Raw genomic sequence first — 20,642 nt, forward strand, 5'->3', positions numbered from 1 at the left:
TTGCCACCATGTTGAGACTCTTCGAGTACCTCTGGTTTACGATGATCTATACAACCGTGACTTCTGCTGACCGGATCTTAGATAGACCACACGGACAACCCAACCATGGATCGACGTCCCGTTTCTCCGCTTGATTACTCTTTTTATTATTATTTCCTTCTCCAGATGCGCCCGCTTAGCAGAGACCCACATTTATTTTGGTCTTGAGCATAATGATGATTTTCCGTCTGTGATTCGGGAGCCTCCTGCATCGATCTAAGCCCGTAACTTCTTCTACGCCCGCGTTTCTGCATGCTCGTTGGTGCAAGTCCGCACGACCAGAGCCACGCCTCCTCCAGCCACCAAAAAGGCTCGATCTCACCGTCTCCGCTAATGATGTGATGCTCTGCTGGTCTCCGATCCTGGGACTATGGGAAACACGGGGCGGTGGAGTACCTAGTCACTCCCTTCAAGCACACTGTATGGTCGGTCGTGAAATGAAGCGCCCTGCTGCTTTTGCCTACTGCTGGCCCGGCGTCAACCCCGATTGCTCCATGGCTCGAAATTCTGATCGCCTGTCTGCGCCCCTCTCCCTTTTTTACTAAAGGGGACATGCGACTTTAGCTTATTCTCAACCAGTAAACCACTAGACCGTTTCTCCCCCCTGTCCTACTGGAGCCAAGCGTATATCTCATATCCTGACCCAGCAGGGTAGCGCCAGCTTTTATATATCGCGTATAGATATACATATGGCGCCGAGGGCCCTTTCACACCCCTGCTCCTACCCACCCCGCGCCTTGTCACAAACTCAAGCCCCTCCACCCACGCTAGAGCTTTGGGATGTGATGAAAGTGGACAAGCGAGCCCTTTTCCTCCCAAAGTACACTATCCTTGTCATCTTTCTACGTCTCTGATCTTTTCGTACTGCACCTTCTCCCACATCTAATATTCAACAACCCTCCGGTCGGTCTGCAAAACCCGACTGTGCCAGTCTCGTCAACCCGCATATAGTGATCCCGAGCACACTTGTCGATAGTCACCATTATAATCCCAGGCCTGCATCACTGCGTCGCTACTGCCAGCCACGCTGCATCGCTTTGCTGGCTAGCCTGTAAGGCACTAACCTCTCGGAGTTTCCCCATCCCAAATGCCTGGCGCTATCTTGTCGCTTTGCATTCCTGTGCGTTGAGCGGTACTCAGGGTCGTGGAAAATCGATTAGTAACCTCCCCCCTGGTTCAAGTCGGTCAGGTCAGTGACTTTATTTCTCTTTCTTCACTTTTCTTCCTAATCCTGGTGGGCTCCGTGGGGAAGTTCCAGAGCAATCTCGTGGAGACGCGAGATCCGGGCAAGCAAGCGGTGCGGAGAAAGTGTCGTCTTGGCTTACCACTCCAATTCCGGCCTCGTCAAGATATATTTGGGATTGCATAGCACAAAGCACATTTACAATGCCGGCTAACGTAATGTGGAGCAGGAGTCTGGTGTCAGAATCGCGACCCTCAAAGTCCGTCAAAGCAATGGCACCACAGTCCCAGGTCCCGGAGTCCCGCTTCGAGCCTTGCGCCTCCACGGCCTCGTTATTCCTCTATGCTCAGGGTCCGGTCATTCTATGCTTGCACCATGATACTTTGGCCGTGGAACGTCGCTTTACAAGTCACCAGGATAATATCGATTTCATCTCGGTGGATAATGTGAGCGAGCGCGGGGCGGGGAGGCTGGTTGTCAGTTACGATGTAGGCCAAACTGCAATTGTCTGGGACATTTTTACGGGCACCGAGATCGCGCGATTTGCATCCTTCGAGCATTTGAGAGTCGCATCGTGGATGCGCAATGGAAATGTTGCATTTGGTACGAATAATAGACCTGAAAGAACTTGGAGTTCCATGGATTACTGACAGAGCTACTATTAGGCAACGGCAAGGGCGAAGTAATTCTTTTTGAACCCCCGACATCAGAGCATATTTCAGCGCGCACGATATTTGATCCAATTACAGCTCTTGCGCCAGCAACAGATTGTCGCACATATGCCATTGGGTAGGTAAAGACTTACGAGCCAAGGAATCAACCGTACTAATATATCTCACAGTTATCAGAATGGATCTATCTTGATCGCAAATCTTCTTCCACAATTTACCATCCTCCATACATTGACTACTTCTCGTGGGCCATCGCCAATTCTCTCTCTAGCCTGGCATGCCTCGTCATCAAAGCAAAAATCGGACATGTTGGCTACACAGGCTTCTGATGGCGATCTACGAGTTTGGAGTGTAGCAAAACCACCTGGGAAAGAGTCACCACGTGTAATTCGAGTGCTAAAAAGATCCGATTCGACATCATCAGATCCAAAGTGGATGGCATGGTCCAAAAATGGAAGAATTGTGCAATATTTGGAGGGGTAGGTTACTAGGTCCTTGAAGTACGACAAATTTCCACTGATAATGATATTTCTAGGGAAACGTGGTCTTGGGATGTTCGAACAAAGCACGTAACGTATGAGCCAATCCCTACGATCCAGGGTGTGCGAGGCATGGCGAGCTATGGTCCGACGGCAACTCTTTTCACAATTGGTCCTCAGGATACAGTACAGCAATACGACCTTGAAACCTCAGCCATGGTTGCCAATGTTCAACATCTTGCAGTTGGATCTCGATCAACGGCGTCCGAAGGCAGCCGATCAAGAACAATGTCCCCGCGTCGCCTACAAGATCCTCCCGAAATTCGAGAGAAAGCAGCTGGCAGACGGACGCCATTTGATACGAATGGTGCGGAGAGTGCGAAGCAAGCGAGAGCCGATCTCATCAGCCCCGCGTCTTCACGAAGCCGAACCGAATCTGTCAGCTCGAAAGCTTCTTCTGGAAAGTATAAGGTGGAACGGCCATTTTCACCACCCACTCGATCTGCCCAGAGTGGGACATCGTTTTCTATGAGTGGCCGAGACACCCCACAACCTTCGGCATCTTACGCTTACGCCTCATCCATCTCCATGTCGTCCGCAAAAAGCTCTCGTGCTGGATCTCGACTTCGGAATGAAGTTCACTTGAGTCCAGCCGAACGAAATATAGTCGATCTCTTTCCGTTTACTCGTGCACGATTGAACGATGTACCATATAGACAGACGCCGCCTCTCGATGAGACCCATCTAACCCCAGATGATTTACGACAGCAGATGCTTAGTGTAGTATTTGGGTGGGATGGTGATATTCAGGATTTGTTGAGAGACGAGCGTAAGTTTATATAGTTATTCACTCGTTGATACCCGCTAACAAATTCCACAGTGAGCCGCCACAAGGAAGGAAGCCAGAGCGCTATTCTACTAACCCGATGGCTGAATGAGAACGATTCTGATCATATGGCAGCAATGCTCGGACCTGGCCAAGTTACGATGGCAGACTGGATGATATTGGCAATGAGCCAGATGAGTGGACAGGCACAGGCGAACAAGGTTGGACAAGCTTTTGTGCAAAAATTGCTCGAAATTGGAGACATCCACACCGCCGCCTCTATTCTCCTCGGAATCGGCGATTGCAATGACGCAATTGAGGTTTACGTTTCTCGCAACCATTTTATGGAAGCCATTCTCATGACTTGTCTGCTCATGCCCACGGACTGGCAGCGCCAATCATATCTCGTTCGTCGCTGGGGAGAACATGTGGTCTCGAATTCTCAGCAGCAACTTGCCATCCGATGTTTTATGTGTACTGGGGCTGAACCGACTGAACCGTGGACGTCACCGGCTGCTCAACAGGCCGCCTCTTTTGCGGAAATGATCCGAGGAAAGTCACCATTGGCGTCTCCAGAGCCCATGCAACCTCTCGGTGCTAGTCTGATGCCGCCTCCAAACCGGCCAAAGTCTGGATCAAGTCAACGACCGGCTGGAAAGACTCCTGCGCTGAAACTTATTACATCCTTTGACAATCAGCCGAACCAGCGTTACCGATTCCCCGGGTTGAAATCTGATGATCGCACGCCAACCAACGCCCCCGGTGTTACGCCAATCGCAGAATCCGCCGTCGCTGACTCGGCCTTGTCTCCTGGTGGCTTTGGATCATACAAGCTCAACAATATCCAGAGTTTAAGCCAGGCAATGACTTCTCGAACCAACACCCCGGCATTTAATCGCCGTCGCTTACCCTCGATCGGAGAGACTCCGGTAGATGTACACCCTCCGGCATTCTCACGAAACCACTCCCACAACACTAGCAACTATGGTTCAACGTCAGAGAACGACGATGCCAGTGGTCACGAGCAAAGCCAGGATGAAAAACCTGCAGACATCGGTCTGTTGACACTGTCTTCGGCACGCTATAATCCATCCCAGGATAGTCAATCCATGAAACCCAGCCCTCAAACCGCCGTTCAGGCTGCCCCCGACCAATTCGCTTCCTTCAAGGGATTGCCATCTCCAGCACCAGGCTTCATCGAAGCACTTAGAGAGCATTCTGATATCCGAAACGGCTCACGGGATCGAAAACCAGATGGGCTGCAGATTGACCTAGTGCAGACAGAAGAGGCTCCACTTAACTCTCAAGGACTCTTGCCCAGCGCCAACAGTACGACTTCAACTCTGAACAGCTACACCTCAGCTAAGAGCCCGAGTGTGAGTAGCCGCAGCATTGACCAGTACATCAGCAGTCTCGATGAGGCAAACTACCACGCCAGAAAACAGAATGGTCGTCGTACACCTGGTCGGGGTCGACGGAATACGGATGAAACAAGCAGCCAACAAGGTTCTCGCGTGCACAACTCTCGCGAGGTATCCCAGGAGACTCGTGGCCGCAATGAGAGGCGGTATATACAGCCTGCTAAGCGATCCCCTTCGTCACCGGTGCCAATGTCGCCTGAGGAATTAGCTCGATACCACACTGGAGAAGCTGAAAAACCACGGGAATCACGCAAGAAGGGATCTTCTCGGGCCAGAAGTGGAAGTAAGATGAGGAAAGCTGGATCGCGAAGCCGACAGCGCTCGTCCAGCCGGCACACGGCAAACCGCCATGGAGGAGATAAAGTAGACCCGTCTTCTCGGGGTCGCAGTGTCGATCGTACAGGATCTGCTGTCAGATCGCCATCGTCGCCTTTGCCCATGTCTCTGCCTACACAAGGTGTCCCTGGCCCAGATGATATAGAAGATCCGCTTAGGCTTGTCTCTGGAGATCGCGAACGCCTGCGCTCCCGTCACCGTAGTGCTAGCCGTCGCCGAGCTGAGCGAAGAGCCAGTTCGAAGCGAGATGCATCGCCGGAGTCCAGGCATAGGCCTTCTCACAGTGTGCCCGAGGTTCGACAGGCACCCGAGCCAGAAGTTTCCGTTCCGGCTGGTGGGCTTGAGCAACTGAGTGCCAAAGTGTTTGGCCAAGAGAACGTGTTCCTCAATGGAAGCACCTATAAGCCAGAGCCGGTATCTGATGATGCTCAAGAGATGGTCTCTCCAACAACGCCTTTTGTCAGTCTCGCTGAGAAGAAGAGAAGAGAGCTTGCAGCCGCTGAGCTCGAAGCCCGCCGTCTTTCGCTTGCTCGCAACCCGTCTGCCCCGAATATCCCATTCCCAGGCGAACTGCACAATGCTCGAAGCCCAGTGGAAGGGCATCCTCCAGCCGCTGGATCGTACTTCCCTCGAGCACCATCTCGAAACAAGATCCCTCCCAGCAAGAACTCTCCAGAATACCAAAGCAGCTCCGACTCGGGCTCTTCCCGGTCTGGTGTTCCTCTAGGGCTGCCTGCAACACCAAGGGCGATGAGACACCCCAAGTACGGTGCCAATGGGCATGAAGTAGAGCGACCTCCTTCGGTTCCAACTATCCCGACAGATTACTCGAATGGTCTCCTCCTGTCCGACGCCCGATATCAAGGCGAGGCTGAGAGAATCGAACGCTCCATGTCTGTCCCCGTGGTAGAAGCCCAAGCCAACCACGCCTCCGTTCCCTCCGATATCCCCATGCATCCGAGATTCAATCCCAATCTCCCACGCAGCCGCTCCAATAGCCGCAGTCGAAATCTGGGCCACCGACGCACTAGTTCTGGGGGATATGCCTCAGGTACATCCCCCCACGTAACGATTAGCATCGAGGAGACGATCGAGAACGCCATGCAACGAAGGCCCTCCGGCGTACAAGTTGAAATGATTCCACCTCCACCACCGCCACCTATCCTCCCGGAGCTGCAGCATCTCAACACACCCCCGCCTCCACCTCCAATCCCGCTCTCCAACGAAGCAACCTCGCCTCGGGAGTCTTCTGCCACGATTGATATCGCCATTGACCACGTTAACATGGGCCGTTTGCTTCCTCGCGCCATGACAGCTGCTCCGGCTTTGAGTGGACCTGATACTCGCCAGAATGCGAGTCGAAGGATGTCCTTCGAGCACCGGCGAAATCGAAGCTCGAATGAGAGTTTTGCGAATAAGTTGCGCAGTCTGACTCGGATGCGGAGCAATAGTCGCAGCGTGGAGCCGTGGGGAAATACTGAGGCTGAATGGCCATATGAGACCCTGCCGCCAGTGGCGCATGGTCAGAGCAATGGTTATTAAGAGTCGTCTCGGTTTCTTTTTTTTGCATTTTCGTTGATTTGATTTGTTTTGCTGTCATTTTTTGGAGTTTATATTCATTACCCTCACTCACGTCTATTAGTTTTTTTTGTACCTCGTTTCGTTCCATGATTCCTTCGACGTTATTGATGTTTGTTTAGCGAACCACCCAGTTTTGCTCCCAATTGCCCGTACCTTCCCACTCTTATACCCCCTACACTCGCCCTTCTGTTGTCGTTCCTATCAATTCTTTCTAGTCTTTTACTTTTTGCAGCCGTTTTTGAATTTGCACCAATCTCTCCTATCACTTCGACCGTATACATGAAACGAATCTCCTACTTGTCCAGTTTCACGACCATGCCTCCTTTTTCAAGACTGCGCGCCATATTCATGGCTTAGCAATTTTTGCTTTGGGTTCATTATCAAATTGGGCTTTCGTATCTAAACCAATCTGCCTGCAAAGGCCAATGAAGGTGTCAGGTGTTACTTGTCTCCTAGTCTTCAGAGTAGCGAGCCAATACTCGATGCTAAAATTTGTAGATAGATGGTTATTGTACATGAGAAAAGCATAGCCAGCTCCAATTGACAAAATCATGATCACCAACCCCGGTTCTGCGACGATCCATTGTGAGAAGCATTTCTCTCTGCTTCCATCATGCGGTCAAAATCAGCCTGCGCCTGCTCCTTCTCGCGGCTTCTATTCGAGTCGTATTGATCTCGATCACCGGCGGGTGTATAACTTGGTGAATTAGGAGAATCTTGCTGCTGACCCCATTGCGGCCTAGCTTGCTGGGGCGAGGGAGCCCGTGAGCTTTGTCCGGCGTTTTGTCGACGCAGACGATCCCAGGCACTCCCGGCAGGCGAACCATCAGGATTCGTATATCTGTATTCCGGAGCCGTGGGGCTGGCATCGTCGTCCTTGCCGCCGAAGAAATAATCAGAGTCCGCAGAAGACTCGCCAGATGCTCCCTGCTGGGATGCGGCCTGGCCACCGTAGCCCCACGACCTGCGTGGAGCTTCCGCCACAGAGCGTTGTTGGCCAGCCGAGGCACTCTGCTGGTCGTTTTCCGAGCTGTTGTATGTCATATCGCTACCAGAGGGAGTGCTCTCGTACACGTAAGAGTCTTGATCGGTTTGCTCCGGGTGGGAACCGGGATGTTGCAGTTCCTCAACAATGTAGCCCTCAATATCCTTCTCGCCGCCGCGCATGCGACGTATCCGTTCGCTAGCGGCCTTGAGCTTACGCTGTCGCACTTCCTCGGGCTTCTGGCCCCTCATGTCCTCCACAAAGCCCCTCAGTCGGGGATCCACAATCACATTCGTGGTCTCTGAGTATAGGGCAGCGAATCCGGAAACAAGGGCGCCCGTTGTCGTGATGAAGAGCATTTTGAAAGCGTTTGCAGCAACCATGGACCGGAACCCAGCTTTATCGACCCGGGCTTGATTGCGGAGGAAGGTAAAAACTGAGGCTGGACTAGCATTGGACGGCAAACCAGCGTCCTTGCGTACTTTGTAGTAGAGATATGCCGTTCCCAGGAAAGATGAAAGAGGTACACCCATGCGCCGGTAGTACAGGGTCCGTGTCGAGTAGGTAGTGAACGCGTCCAACTCGTCCTGTGTAAGAGCGCGGCCCGTGAGAAGCCACGAATTCTCCACGCGCTCCATCATCGTGTATGCCACGCTTCGCTGCCAGTTCCTGCGCCCGAAGAATCCGAAGGTCATCGTAAACAGGTCAGGCTTCACCACTAGCTCCGGCCGCACCTGCAAGTGGAAGTTGCCAGCCATTGCGGGGTTGGGGCCTAGTGATTGTTCGGTTTGGGGGCTGGCTCGGGTATGATTGTCGGGGTAGCCCCCTGCCTGTGGTGAGGCATCATCAATGGCCATGGCGACACTTCTCGAGTTGGTTGTGGGTTGGATGGATGAAGCTTTGCGAAGTTGAGCCCTTTGATCGGGAAGCTCCAGTCGCATGACGTTATGCGCTGACTCAGCGGGATGTTAGTAAGCGATAGAGATGGCCGCCTTCCTAATTAGGAAGAGTACAAGAGAGTATGAGACATGATAATCGCACCGGTCTAGTATATTGTACAACATGCATACTGTCTATTTTCCTATAGGCCACCCTATAATCACATTTAAATCAAAAGGCAAAATATTTGACTAAAATTTCTATGTAAACCACCATCGCCGTGAACTAGCTTGCTTTGTTGTCTCCAAAATCCTTCGGCAATTCAGGACCCCAAACAGACAGCGGGCCAACCGGTTCTCTGCGAGTCGCATTGTCCTGATTTACTACATCTCCATCGGCATAATGTTCAATCTTGAACTTGGAACTATCATACCAGTAATCAAAGATTTGGCTCCCCAGAATGTGCCTTCCCACTCCCCAGACACTTTTCCATCCCTTCTTAGCAAGGAAGTGATGGCCCATCAACTGCGTATCAAAGTCAGCCACCTCAAATGAAGTGTGGTGAACATATGTTTCTCGCACTGTTGGCGAAGCGCGTTGCAGGAAGAGCGTATGATGGTCCGTATACTCCTCGCCTAAATCAAGATGCATGAATGTCATGACATCCAATTGAGGAAACTGGGGGAGGTATAGAATGTCTGAATGGACGAAATTGAAGTTCCCAGTGTAGAACTCTAGCTCCGATTCGAATTCCTTGCACACATATCCATAGTGGCCAAGCTTGTGCACCAGAGCAGGTCCATCACGATATCTCTGGAACTGCCCTTTCCGTGGCTTTTCAAAAGGTGTATTAAATGGACCCTGGGAGTCGTGCGTCGCAGTTGGTATGTTCGTACCGTTCAAGTCGCGCTCAGTTTGACCGTATAACACATGGAAGTAAGTTCCATTGGAGCGTGCAAACGTGATCATCTCGCCGCCGCCGGGGGCATCATCTAACGACTTGCGTGTAGCTCCTGATAGCTTTGCGGCCTTATTGAAGTTTTCCAGATCTTTTGCCACGAAAGCTGCGCCCATAAACTGTGATCTCCGTGTAGCGCTTTGATGAGCCACATATATATAGGGGTCTCTGCCGTATCCGCGGTAGTAAATAGTTTTTCCCTTGCGCTCGGCCTCGATGAAGCCAAAATCTTGGGCAAACCTGCTGAACGCTTCCAGATCATAGTGCTCAAAATAAACGTGAGCTATGCGACTCAACTGGACCTTGGACGGGTCATTTTGCACGGTTGGGATGCTCGATGGAGGTAGTACCCAGTCTTGCCATTTTTGGGGGAGAAGTGCAATCACGTCAAGCATCCAAGAAGACATCTTTTGCTTTCTTTTCCCGTCTGGTGAATAAGGGGTTTCAAGAACCCTAGTAACTTGGGTGAATGAATAGTGACAAGTGGACAGGTGATAGAAAGTGGCTAATTTGAAATGTCTAGTAGCTGTGCGGCAACTCGTTCTTTATGAACCCCATTTGATATGTGTCTCTACATATAAGCCCCACTGATTGAGCCACTCAGTTTCCCGCAAGGTCCATTCCTACGCTCGGAATATCTACAGTCTTACTTTGCGGAGGGTCTTCGGCCCAGACATGATATGGCGGCTAATAGCCCCTTTACATCTGCGGGGTCGGCCAGATCTTCTAAGCTTTGAATGCTTGGGTCGGAGCAAGATCATCCGCGGAGGAACTTTGGCTATAATCGAGCACACCTGCCTAGGCAGGAAAAGATATTGATGTGTCCACCTCTCGCAGAAATTGAACTGTGCAGATTTAATTTCCATCTCTAATCACCCTTTTATAATCTGGCTTGTTCAAGATCCGCTTGTTTTCAAGGTCGCCTTCCTTGACTTCTTGCCTGCTGTGTTTGTCTGTTTGCGCAAGTTTCACAATGGACAATTTCAAATACATTTTCCAATTTCAGACCGACAGCCGGGAGAGATTCTGGGCAAAATGCGATTCACCTGAACCCGTCCTTGGAATATCGGTCACAGCTTACCCAGCCTTCGAGGATTTGGTGGAAAACAGGCATTCAACGACAGCGATTGTAGGAAACGTATGGCGGTTGTCGTACACGATACACTTTCAACTCGAAGCTGATTCCACTTTTTGATAGCTGCTTCCACCCCTCCCCCAAATGAACCTGCCGATCTACTGTGTCGGGCTCAATTATAGGAGCCACGCAAAAGAAGCCAGTGTATGATACTCGATATGTGACAGCTAGCTATTCATTTTCTAACACAGGGCCAGTTATCTATCCCAGCACATCCCCCGGTATGGACCAAGCCAGCAGCAGCACTATCTGCTCCGAATGAGAGCATTCCTGTCAGTCGATTTTGCGCCTCGCATCTTCCAGATTGGGAGGTAAGTCTCACGATACCGGCTTGTCAAACTGGATTAGTATTGACAAAGCACCGACAGGGTGAACTAGTATTCGTAACGTCACGCGAGTGCCGTGATATTACACCCGAAGAAGCCTCGTCGTACATCCTTGGATACACAGTTGGCAACGACCTTTCTTGTCGCTTCTTTCAGCTTCCCGAACAGTCCGGTGGCCAGTTTTTCTACGCAAAGGCATTTGACAAATTTGCTCCCATCGGACCAGTTCTTGTGAGCCCGGATACTTTCAATGAAGGGAAAGCAACGGCTAGTTTGGTAACCCGCATCAATGGAGAAGTGAAGCAAAATACCATCATCCAGAAGGATATGGTCTTTTCTCCTGAGCAGGTACTGAGCTGGATGAGTCAAAGTGAGTCTGATACTCCGGCTGTTCTTCTTGTATCAGCTTCCAGTGTTTAACACACAATGCAGGCACCACTATCCCGGCACACACCGTGGTGATGACTGGAACCCCGGCAGGAGTCGGAATTTTTCAGAAGCCGCGTCAACTTCTGAAAGACGGCGATGAAATTGAAGTCGAGATCTCTGGACTGGGTACACTGAGGAATGAAGTCATATTTGAGGATGGTCAGGATTCGATAATGTAAGAATTGGCAACTTTGTCCCTGGAGCTCTAAATCACAGACCTAGGTCTGCGTCTTAGGTGATGAGGCTGAATGCTCATTTAGATATGATTGAATTGGCGGCTTAGATCCCTAGCCTGGGAGCTAGTGAAAGCGAAACTCTGGTACAAATTTAGTCTTTGGCTGATGACCTTCTGCTGAGACTTTATGAGTATCCATGCGAGCAAAGATTTCTCTTCGTATTCGCTTTGAGCATGAAGAAATATTGCATAAGCTTTGTACCATTACTGGAGAAGTCGATTTGGTCCCACCAGTAGCGAAAGATAAATATTGATAAACTTGGTTTTGGGGAAGACTATGAGGTGTGATATATTTGAAAGAGGAGTATAAATTCAGTTGGCCTTTCTGGGAATGCTATTGATAGTCTGCTAGAACTGTGTTGGCAGATGAGAGAAATTGTAACCATCGGGGATGTAAGGGTGCCTCAAAGCGCGACAGTATCAGAGCAATGTGGCGATAGGAGAGCGGACCCGACACTGATTGACTAAAGCTCTCAAAGGACACTGTGCTTCTATTAGTTCAATTCACTCTCAATAAGTGTGCTCTGATGACATACGCTTGAGAAGCCTTGGCAGAGTCCAAATCTTAGCAAAATGCTGCAATTGGAGATGTAGTACGGTGATGTGGTGATCAATATCGGAGCTATGATTGTGCTCCACCATGATGGTAGTTTTTTTATGAAGATCTAGGAAGATCATAGCCGTGAATATGGTGAATGAAATTGCCGGGTCGATAGCGAGGCAGAATGAGCTATCCCATTGATCTGCGATAGATGCGATATCCTGGCATGTCTCGAGAACATGTTGCCAGCTTAGCAACCATTCATTGCCTTGTCGAAGACCAGGATCCGCAATCGACAGAAGCAACTGTGCCATCCGTAGATGAAGGACAGTGATTGTTCGTGCGTGGTGATCAGCATGGGATTCATTAGAGAATGCATTGCGTCTTGGGTTCAGCCAGCCTGGAGGGAGAGCTAAGCGAATCGTAGCAAGCTGTCGCTCGACTTTGGCAACTTGCGAAACTATTCCTTCTTGTGATCGTAGCAAGTTCAAGCGAATGACAAGCCCGGCCTGGCGCAGGATAGCAATTGTGATGTTGTGAACATTTCTCAACAACGTCTCTGGGCTTGAAGAGGTGGCAAGAAGAACTTTCGATAAATCTTCTGAATTGGGTGGTAGAAAGAGCTCCGGATAGGCGTTCGTGATGGCTGCTGTGTGGCTTTGAATAAATGAGGTGCGTATAACGGTGTCATCAATCAGATATGGCGTCCCGGAAGAGAGATTAGAGTATGCGTCCAGACGGTAAAGACACCACCAGAGGGATCTCCATTCTTGAAGATCCTCCTGACCAACGGTATTCCAGTCGGGATAGAGTGTGCGGATATGGTCTAGACGGTCAAGACCGATGCGGTAGGCCATGCGTGTCACTCTTCCCACTCGTAGCCAAGCCTGATGTCCAGGGAATTGATGAAATTCATAGAACGCCAGAAGGTAGGCCTTTCGGAACTGATCAAGCGATAGGACGTCACCAATTAGATCGTCTTCCAATATACTCGAGCTGAGTATATGATCCAAACGGGTGTCCAAACTGAGTGGGTCATCTTTGTTCACAGTGAAACCGGTAAGCTTTGCAGTAATGACCAATATTGTTGAGATTAGATCTTCACTACACTGGGAGCTTCGGTAGCGATGGAAGAATAGCTCTTTAGAGAAGATGGGATTCGCATCTTGAACAATATCGAAGTAACTCTCAAGGCTAGATGGACCACGTTAGTTTCAGTATAGACACAAATAAGACGGGGTATCACATACAGATACTCGGTCTGCTCAGGAATAAAATGTAATTGGGTAGCAATTTGGGAGACCTTGGTCGCTGTCTGGTTGGTAGTGGCCACAGAGGGCGAGAATCTCAATGGGTCCTGTAAGATACGACCTTCCAAAGCGGGGGCAGATTCGTCACCAGACAGACCCTCCCTTGGAGGGCCGTTGCAGCGCTTGTGGGCTAAATGGGTCACACTGGTTGTCAGCATACCATATTCAGGCTAGATAACTTCAAGAACTAGTAGGAAACTTGGTTACCTAGAGACCTGCGAGGTTTTGATGGATTGGATGTGTAGTGGGACCCAATAGGAGGGCCAGGTTTACGCTTCACTGAAGTATAGCTGCACGTCTCTCCGAGCTCAAAGCAACGAGAGCAAGTTGGTCGTGCCTGGTTACCTGTTTCGATTCAGCGGGCGGACCAGTGCCTTCGGATAGCGTGGAAACATACACCTAACCTTCTTGCTGCAGTGGGTCTTAGCCAGAGTCTTCAGCGTGGAGGCGGAATAACATACCGAATGCACCTATCGCAAACTCTCAAAGGCATGGGGCTGGAATTTGGACTAGTCATGGCAATTGCGGGACACTGCGTAAGTGCTTGCTGATGGAGCTCGCTTTGCCCGGAGGAACTTGGTGTGATATCGACGAAGGTTCAAAAATCTCTTTGTGAGGCGAGCCGCTCAAGACACACAATAGCTATGTGGGTTTGCAGAAGACAGATTAACTCCTCGGAGGAATTTTATCCTTGGACAACAATCTCTACCGCAATCTGCTCTTCTCGGTCAAATTGGTGATGTCAGGCGTAATTGTGGGGAAGCTGCGAGATATCGTGCCATGATTGGCTCATCATAGAGCCAACAACACGCCAAGTTCCTCCGCGGAGGATCTTTTCCCTAACACAAGTGGGGCTTCATCAAGCCATAGTTAACTTTTCTTTGGTTAGGTAAGAAGATTGGGATAGAAATCTCGCAATAGAAAAAGCCGAGATGAAGGCCTTGGTACGAATGTAAAGCTATCACAGGTTTACTAATGGAGTCGAATACTTCCATCTTCTCGAGCAAGTGTTAGAACAAGCTAGATCCGTTTAGATCTTTAGTATACATTCCTGCGAATATGATCAAACAGAACCCTAGAGTTGAACGAATAGCCTTCATATCAGATCAGGTCCTTCATTGGATACAGCCAGCTTATCATCCCTTTCATCGGCTCTTCCTTTGCGACATAATCCAGAACTTGTCCCTTGCGAAACTCGGGCGCCATAACGTAGCGCATAACCAAGCTCTCCGTCCAGCTAGGAATAACTAGATACCGAGACAGAATATAGTACCACGTATTATGCCAGCTATGCATACGGGTCTCAACCCCAGATTTCCAGACATCGCCCTTGAGTGAGCATTCGGAGCTCATTCGAACTGCCTTGTACTTCTCAAAAGTCTCAGTGAGGGCACCTGTACTCGGGTTCCCGTTAGGAGCCGCATTGAGAATCTTTCGAAGACTATTGCAGAGTACCACTATATCTTGGACTCCATTGTTGAATCCGAGTCCCAGATGCGTGGTCATCTTGTGGCATGCATCACCAACAAGGACGACTCTTCCCAGGCTCCAGTGTTCCACGATTCCCTCGTCCAGATTCGTCAGACCTGCGGCTAACATCCGTGACCAAACGTCTTTCACCTTCACGGTTCTTGTCAGCGGGAATTCTAAGAACTCCTGAGCGACATCCTCAATGTCTTTGTCGGTGTAATTTGTGCGCTCTTGCGTGGGCCTTGGAAGCTTCTTGTACAAGAAGAACCAGCCGCGGTCTGGACCGCTAAAGTACATGATAGACTTGTCCTTTGCCTGGATATCATACCCAAAGCCCGATGCAGATGGTGACGGAAATGAACCGTATAGGAGCTGATATGTTGCTGCATAGGGTTGCTCAGAGTCCCAGGATCGTGTAGGGTTTGTCTTGAGGGCGAGCTTGCGCATTAACTGGCGAGTCTTGCTGTGAACACCATCGGCACCGATCACAATCGATCCTTCGAAAGTACTGCCATCTGCGCAGCTCACTCTGACGCCTTCTGGCTTCGTCTTGATGTCGACTAGCTTCTTGTCTGTTAAGACTCTTTCTCTAGCGGCCAGCGGAAGATCGTTGTACATAATCTCAATCAATTCGGAGCGGTGGAATGCAACCGGCCCATAACCGTGACTGTCTGGGTCAGAACATGCACAAATGTGAAAAATATGCGCGGAGTCAATATAAAGACACCTGTTGTACGGATTGAACTCACTTCTGGCGTATTTGGGCATATTGAGTACCCTCCTTGAAAACGTATCCTTCGGCAGTAAAAGACAAATGATGGTGCAGCTCGGCTCCCCGAGGGAGCAACTTCTCTAGTACACCGAATTGATGAAGAACCCGTAGGGTATGAGGATGAACAATGAGGCTGGCGCCTTTATCTTCCACGATGGCAGGCCTGCGCTCCAGGACCAGGAAATCAATGCCAGCCAGGTGAAGGGCATGGGCAGCTGCGAGTCCTACCGGGCCTCCGCCCACAACGATCACTTTGAAGTTACTGTCTCGAGTACTCATGTCGATGTTCATATTATGAGAGTCAATGCATCGGATCGTTTTTGCATATAAAAGTGATGGGACAGCTTGATACTTTGTACTCATGGTCGCTCCATATCCGTGGGTGTCTACTATGCCGATCAGGCCGAGAGACGCACGACCGTTTTTCATTAATGAGGTTCTAGAGCACTGAAATTAGGTTTTACAACCATGGAAATACCGTCTGATCTACTGTTGGGCCAGGTATATGTTATGCGCACCTTTGAGGCTCATTATAAACATGGAGGATCCAAAATGTTCCTCCGAAAGTTCCTCCGACCGGGACCACATGGAATCATCCCATCGAATGAAGATCCGAGGTAACGGTCGGACCGAGCCACTATTTCCTTTCAGGCTTAACATTAAATTAGAGTACTTCACTAATGGCGTAGCTTTTACCCCTGGGCCATGAGGGAGGGGGGCCACTAGGCTTGAATAATATTTAATTATCAGCAAAGTCCATCCGACGAAGCTTCCTTTTTAACCCCTCCCGAATTTCATACTCTTCAAGGAAATGGCATCCAAGCGTGTTTCCGTAGTAGTCATTGGGGCCTCCCATGCAGGTCTAGGGGTCAGTCACAAACTACTCCGACAAGCGCCAGAAGCATCAGTCACACTGATCGACCCATCGGACGAATATTACTTCAACATCGCTACTCCCCGATTCCTCGTGAAGCCTGGAAGTTTGCCATCAAGCAAATACCTCTATGATATCCGTGAAACCTTCAACGACTATCCCAGTCGCTCTTTCACTTTTGTCCGGGGACTTGTCAGAAGCATCGATTATTCGAAGAAGTCGGTGTCAGTCACTACGGGCGAAAGTTCCTCCACCGAGAGCAATGCTATCTCAGTCGCGTTCGATTATCTGGTGATTGCATCTGGTAGCACGACACCTGCTACGCTTGGACAGGGCAGTCTGAAGCTTCCTTTCAAGGCAACTGCATTTGAAGATACTAGGAAGGCTATTTCCGAGGCACAGGCGAAGCTACTCAAAGCTACGAGGATTGTTATTGGTGGTGGTGGTCCACTGGGAGTCGAACTTGCCGGAGAACTCGCTGAAGCACCGGGCTCAGTCAAGAACATCACTCTAGTTTCAAAGACTGGCTCATTGTTGGAAGGGGCAACGGAAACTGTGCAAAGAACCGCCGAGTCAATCCTACGACGCAAGAATGTCGAGATCCTGAAGGATGTCACCGTCGACCAAGTGACCCAGGATCCAAAAACTGAGATCTGGACTGTAACACTGTCCACTGGTCAAACCATTACGGCAGATGAATACATCTCCACAACAGGGGTGATCCCAAACAACGAGTTCATCCCGAAGAGCTTCCTCAACCAGGATGGATGGGTGAATGTCGATGAACAACTTCGAGTCGTGGAATACGGAAACAGCCGCAGCGACACTTATGCACTCGGCGATATTACCTGTCATCCATATCGACTCCTCTCCAGAGTCGCAGTTCAAGCGACGACTGTTGCGTCGAATATTGCTGCGAGTGTCAGGAAAAACACTCGCATTGCCAAGTATTCTGCCAAAGCCCAGAAGATGATGATGGTTGTCCCTGTGGGACAGTCGACGGGGACAGGACACTTGGGTGGATGGACACTCTGGGGCTGTCTCGTGTGGTTCTTCAAGGGCAAGGACTTTTTGACTTATGAGGCACCGAAGTTCCTGCGAGGAAAGGTGCAGTGATTTACATTGCTACTTTACATTTGTTGATAGAATAATTCTCTGGTCTTTGTATTTAATTGTAATATTTAACCGACAGGGTGCTTGGAATAATTTGTGTTGTAGCTTAGGACCAAAGTAAAGAGGCCGAGATGCTCTTATGCTAGCATTCAACCCTACGGTCCTTAGCAGAGTAATAGCTATTTGTCTACCACTTCTCGATATAAGGTCGCAAATCCAACTCAAACGCAAATGTGGTCCGCGGTTGAGTATGTAGATACCAATACGAGTCCGCAATCTAAACCAGTCAGCATACAGTTAAAGCACTGGCAACTATGTTGAGACTTACCGAATCAGGGCTCAATTTAGCATCTTCATGAGGAAGAACCCACTGCTTCGTGCGTGGGATATCGATAATACCATCGATGATAGTATGCGACACATGAATACCCTGCGGGCCAAACTCACGGGCCAGTGATTGAGCCAAAGCACGAAGAGCGAACTTGCCGCTTGCAAAGGCAGCGAATTGGGCAGAACCCTTGATACTAGCTGTTGCACCCGTGAAGATGAGAGTCGGCGGGTGGGGAGATGACTCTTTGGCCTTTAATAGGAGGGGCAAAGAGCGCTGGGCGAAGTAGAATGCGCCTTTCCTATTCATGGAATTAGATGTTGTGGTAGTACCTCTCACTAGGTAGATAATACGTACGCTTGAGAGTCAAGTGCCCCCGCGTAATCTTCATTAGTCAGTTCCAAAAAGGGCTTCTTCACAAAACCACCAGCAGGATTGAAGATAGATGCAGCCAACGGCGAGTCCGGGAATTGCTTCTCGATCTCATCAAAGGCCGACTTGACACTGTTAGGATCCGAGACGTCGGTGCTGATGCCAATCGCCTTCCCACCGTTCGAATTGATTTCCTGGACAAGTGGCTCGAAGTTACCCGGCGTACGAGATAGGAGAACGACTGAATATAATTTGGCAAAGCGTCGGGCAATGGAGGCACCCTGCGGGGTTTGTTAGCTTATTGCTATCTCCACTTCCATGGGCAAGGGCGATGATGTATACCGTGCCAGGGCCGACGCCGGCGATAATTGCAAGTCCCTTTGAAGCCATAGCGTAGAAATAGTTATTTGGAGAAATGATTCAAAAATATTCAGTTCAAGAATTATCAGACACCGGCGAGGATAATAGCGACTTAAGTAGACGTCTCGGCGTCCCAGCTATCGCCGACGCTTAGAAATGCTGCGGGGATTGATCATCAACCACATGGATGATATCATCTTGAGGGAATAGGACTGGCGGTTGATGTTGACAAACCATCCGATGATAATATCATCCGAAGTAGTCTTGGATTCTGCAATTTCATGCAATTAATCATCTATCATTGCTCATAGTCTCCACGATGTTTTTAGCAGTCTGGGACCTTAGCAACACCGAAGACCATTTGCCGCCTTAGGCCGCTATCGATAAGCCGCGCTCAAATTTCCGGAGCTTCACTTTATCAAAGTCGCATCGCATCACTTTTCAACAAACCAAAATGGACCCCTCAGACCCTCTGCTCAGTGAGCTCTGCTCAATATGGTGAGTAATATACCCTCTGCTGTCTCCAAACTATACCTTCTCATCTAACCCACCCCTGTTGCTAGCCATGTCAACCCCCCAAAATACCGCTGTCCGCGCTGCTCAACACGCACCTGCTCCCTCCCCTGCACACGCCGCCATAAACTCTGGTCCCAATGCTCCGGTGTCCGCGATCCAGCCGCATACCTCAAGCGAAGCGAACTCGCCAGCGAAGCCGCGTTTGACCGGGACTTTAACTTTATCACGGGTATTGAGCGCTCGCTGGAGCGCGCGGAGAGAGATGTGGAAAATCGAGGGATTGAGTTGGCGCGCGGACAGGCCGTGCCAGGCGAGGAGGGAACGGATGATGCCAGTGCTGGTGCCGCTTCTGGCGCCGGGCGTAAGAGGAAATATCCTACGCAGGGCCTGGTGAAGGGTGAAGCTGGGTTCTTGCGTGGTGCGGAGGCGGGTCGGGTGAAGGTTCTGAGGGCGCCGAGGGGGATGTCGAGGAATAAGCAGAATACGTCGCGGTGGCATCCTAAGTGAGTTGATACGTCTGTGGTTTGTTGATGGTTTGGTATTAATCTTTGGGGTTTTTTTCAGGCACAAGTGTCTCAGCTGGACGGTGGAATGGATATCCGCGGCTGGGGAGAAGACTATTCGCAATGCATTGGAGACATACCCCATCTCCGAGGCTTATGACCGGGCTTTCCCAGTTCCCAGGGAAGACCGGCCGAGTACGGATAAGAAAGAGAAAGAAGTCTCCCAGGAGAATACCGCTACAGAGCAGGCATCTACAACCACCGAGAAGCCCGATGGCTCAATGCCTACAGCAACAACTACACCCGCGGAACCCAAAGACCCAGAAACAAACCCAGAGACAACCGAAACTCCAACTGCACAAGCAGAGGGAACAGAACAAGATCTCCCTCTGACACCACACCGCAACCTCTACTTCTACCTGCACCGCCCAAGAACAACGACCAAAAAACCAGTGCTTGCCCCCCTCCCACCCTCCGCAAAACTAGCAGCAGTACTACGTGACCGTACAGTCCTCGAATTCCCTACAGTCTACGCGCTCCCAGATTCCCCCGAGAAAATGCTGGCGTCGAAGGAGACATCTCCGTTTATTCTGGAAGAGGAGTATCTACGGACTGCTACGCCGGAGGAAGTAGGTGATAAATCTACCGATGGGGAGCAGGAGGGGACGATGGGAGAGGGGGGTGTGGATTTGAAGGATGTGGATGAAGAGAAGGTTATGGAGGTGTTGAAGCAGGATTTGTTTGAGAGTGTGTGATTATTGGGCATCTGTATATAGGGCTGCCATATAATACAAAAAGGCGATAATGGGAAGCGAGTGCCTATTTCAAGGGAAGATGTCAGTAATGTACAGAACCAATGTATAGGTCTAGTCAGATGATGTTCAAACTCAGTAAAGGTCTATAAGGTTGAGCAGGATTGCGTTGGGTTACTAGAGTCGGTGTGTCAGTGCTGCATAGGGCTATTTGAGTGGCGTCCAAAACAATATCGTGAATCAAGACA

At 50.1% G+C, this 20,642-nt stretch overlaps 9 protein-coding genes across 9 annotated transcripts; 4 read left to right on the forward strand and 5 right to left on the reverse strand.

The window, feature by feature from the left end:
- Positions 1 to 1,494: 1,494 nt before the first annotated feature.
- On the forward strand, positions 1,495 to 6,497 carry N7496_007101 (WD40 repeat domain-containing protein; the record flags this gene model as incomplete). The annotated part of the gene is made up of 5 exons (XM_056700030.1): positions 1,495 to 1,825; positions 1,888 to 2,011; positions 2,064 to 2,372; positions 2,429 to 3,201; positions 3,253 to 6,497. The coding sequence occupies 5 exons, from the start codon at positions 1,495 to 1,497 to the stop codon at positions 6,495 to 6,497; spliced, it is 4,782 nt and encodes a 1,593-aa protein (XP_056555443.1).
- Positions 6,498 to 7,091: 594 nt separating this feature from the next.
- N7496_007102 (putative endo-1,3(4)-beta-glucanase) lies at positions 7,092 to 8,462 on the reverse strand (the record flags this gene model as incomplete). The annotated part of the gene is made up of 1 exon (XM_056700031.1): positions 7,092 to 8,462. The coding sequence occupies one exon, from the start codon at positions 8,460 to 8,462 to the stop codon at positions 7,092 to 7,094; it is 1,371 nt and encodes a 456-aa protein (XP_056555444.1).
- A 223-nt stretch (positions 8,463 to 8,685) lies between these two features.
- N7496_007103 (2,4,5-trihydroxytoluene oxygenase) lies at positions 8,686 to 9,765 on the reverse strand (the record flags this gene model as incomplete). Its single annotated transcript, XM_056700032.1, has 1 exon — positions 8,686 to 9,765. The coding sequence occupies one exon, from the start codon at positions 9,763 to 9,765 to the stop codon at positions 8,686 to 8,688; it is 1,080 nt and encodes a 359-aa protein (XP_056555445.1).
- Positions 9,766 to 10,331: 566 nt separating this feature from the next.
- Positions 10,332 to 11,427, forward strand: N7496_007104 (fumarylacetoacetate hydrolase family protein; the record flags this gene model as incomplete). The annotated part of the gene is made up of 5 exons (XM_056700033.1): positions 10,332 to 10,496; positions 10,557 to 10,637; positions 10,685 to 10,804; positions 10,862 to 11,189; positions 11,252 to 11,427. The coding sequence occupies 5 exons, from the start codon at positions 10,332 to 10,334 to the stop codon at positions 11,425 to 11,427; spliced, it is 870 nt and encodes a 289-aa protein (XP_056555446.1).
- A 566-nt stretch (positions 11,428 to 11,993) lies between these two features.
- Positions 11,994 to 13,492, reverse strand: N7496_007105 (transcription factor domain-containing protein; the record flags this gene model as incomplete). Its single annotated transcript, XM_056700034.1, has 2 exons — positions 11,994 to 13,218; positions 13,275 to 13,492. 2 exons carry the CDS (start codon positions 13,490 to 13,492, stop codon positions 11,994 to 11,996), a joined length of 1,443 nt encoding a protein of 480 aa, XP_056555447.1.
- Positions 13,493 to 14,435: 943 nt separating this feature from the next.
- On the reverse strand, positions 14,436 to 15,855 carry N7496_007106 (FAD-dependent oxidoreductase; the record flags this gene model as incomplete). The annotated part of the gene is made up of 2 exons (XM_056700035.1): positions 14,436 to 15,471; positions 15,554 to 15,855. The coding sequence occupies 2 exons, from the start codon at positions 15,853 to 15,855 to the stop codon at positions 14,436 to 14,438; spliced, it is 1,338 nt and encodes a 445-aa protein (XP_056555448.1).
- A 532-nt stretch (positions 15,856 to 16,387) lies between these two features.
- N7496_007107 (NAD(P)/FAD-dependent oxidoreductase) lies at positions 16,388 to 17,566 on the forward strand (the record flags this gene model as incomplete). Its single annotated transcript, XM_056700036.1, has 1 exon — positions 16,388 to 17,566. One exon carries the CDS (start codon positions 16,388 to 16,390, stop codon positions 17,564 to 17,566), a length of 1,179 nt encoding a protein of 392 aa, XP_056555449.1.
- A 184-nt stretch (positions 17,567 to 17,750) lies between these two features.
- Positions 17,751 to 18,653, reverse strand: N7496_007108 (oxidoreductase, short chain dehydrogenase/reductase family; the record flags this gene model as incomplete). The annotated part of the gene is made up of 4 exons (XM_056700037.1): positions 17,751 to 17,840; positions 17,892 to 18,192; positions 18,249 to 18,544; positions 18,606 to 18,653. The coding sequence occupies 4 exons, from the start codon at positions 18,651 to 18,653 to the stop codon at positions 17,751 to 17,753; spliced, it is 735 nt and encodes a 244-aa protein (XP_056555450.1).
- Positions 18,654 to 19,077: 424 nt separating this feature from the next.
- N7496_007109 (zinc finger HIT domain-containing protein) lies at positions 19,078 to 20,397 on the forward strand (the record flags this gene model as incomplete). The annotated part of the gene is made up of 3 exons (XM_056700038.1): positions 19,078 to 19,121; positions 19,187 to 19,642; positions 19,704 to 20,397. 3 exons carry the CDS (start codon positions 19,078 to 19,080, stop codon positions 20,395 to 20,397), a joined length of 1,194 nt encoding a protein of 397 aa, XP_056555451.1.
- Between the last annotated feature and the right edge of the window lie 245 nt (positions 20,398 to 20,642).

The sequence above is a fragment of the Penicillium cataractarum genome (genome assembly GCF_028827025.1).
Source record: "Penicillium cataractarum strain IBT 29864 chromosome Unknown utg000005l, whole genome shotgun sequence".
In the NCBI taxonomy this organism is placed as follows: Eukaryota; Fungi; Ascomycota; class Eurotiomycetes; order Eurotiales; family Aspergillaceae; genus Penicillium; species Penicillium cataractarum.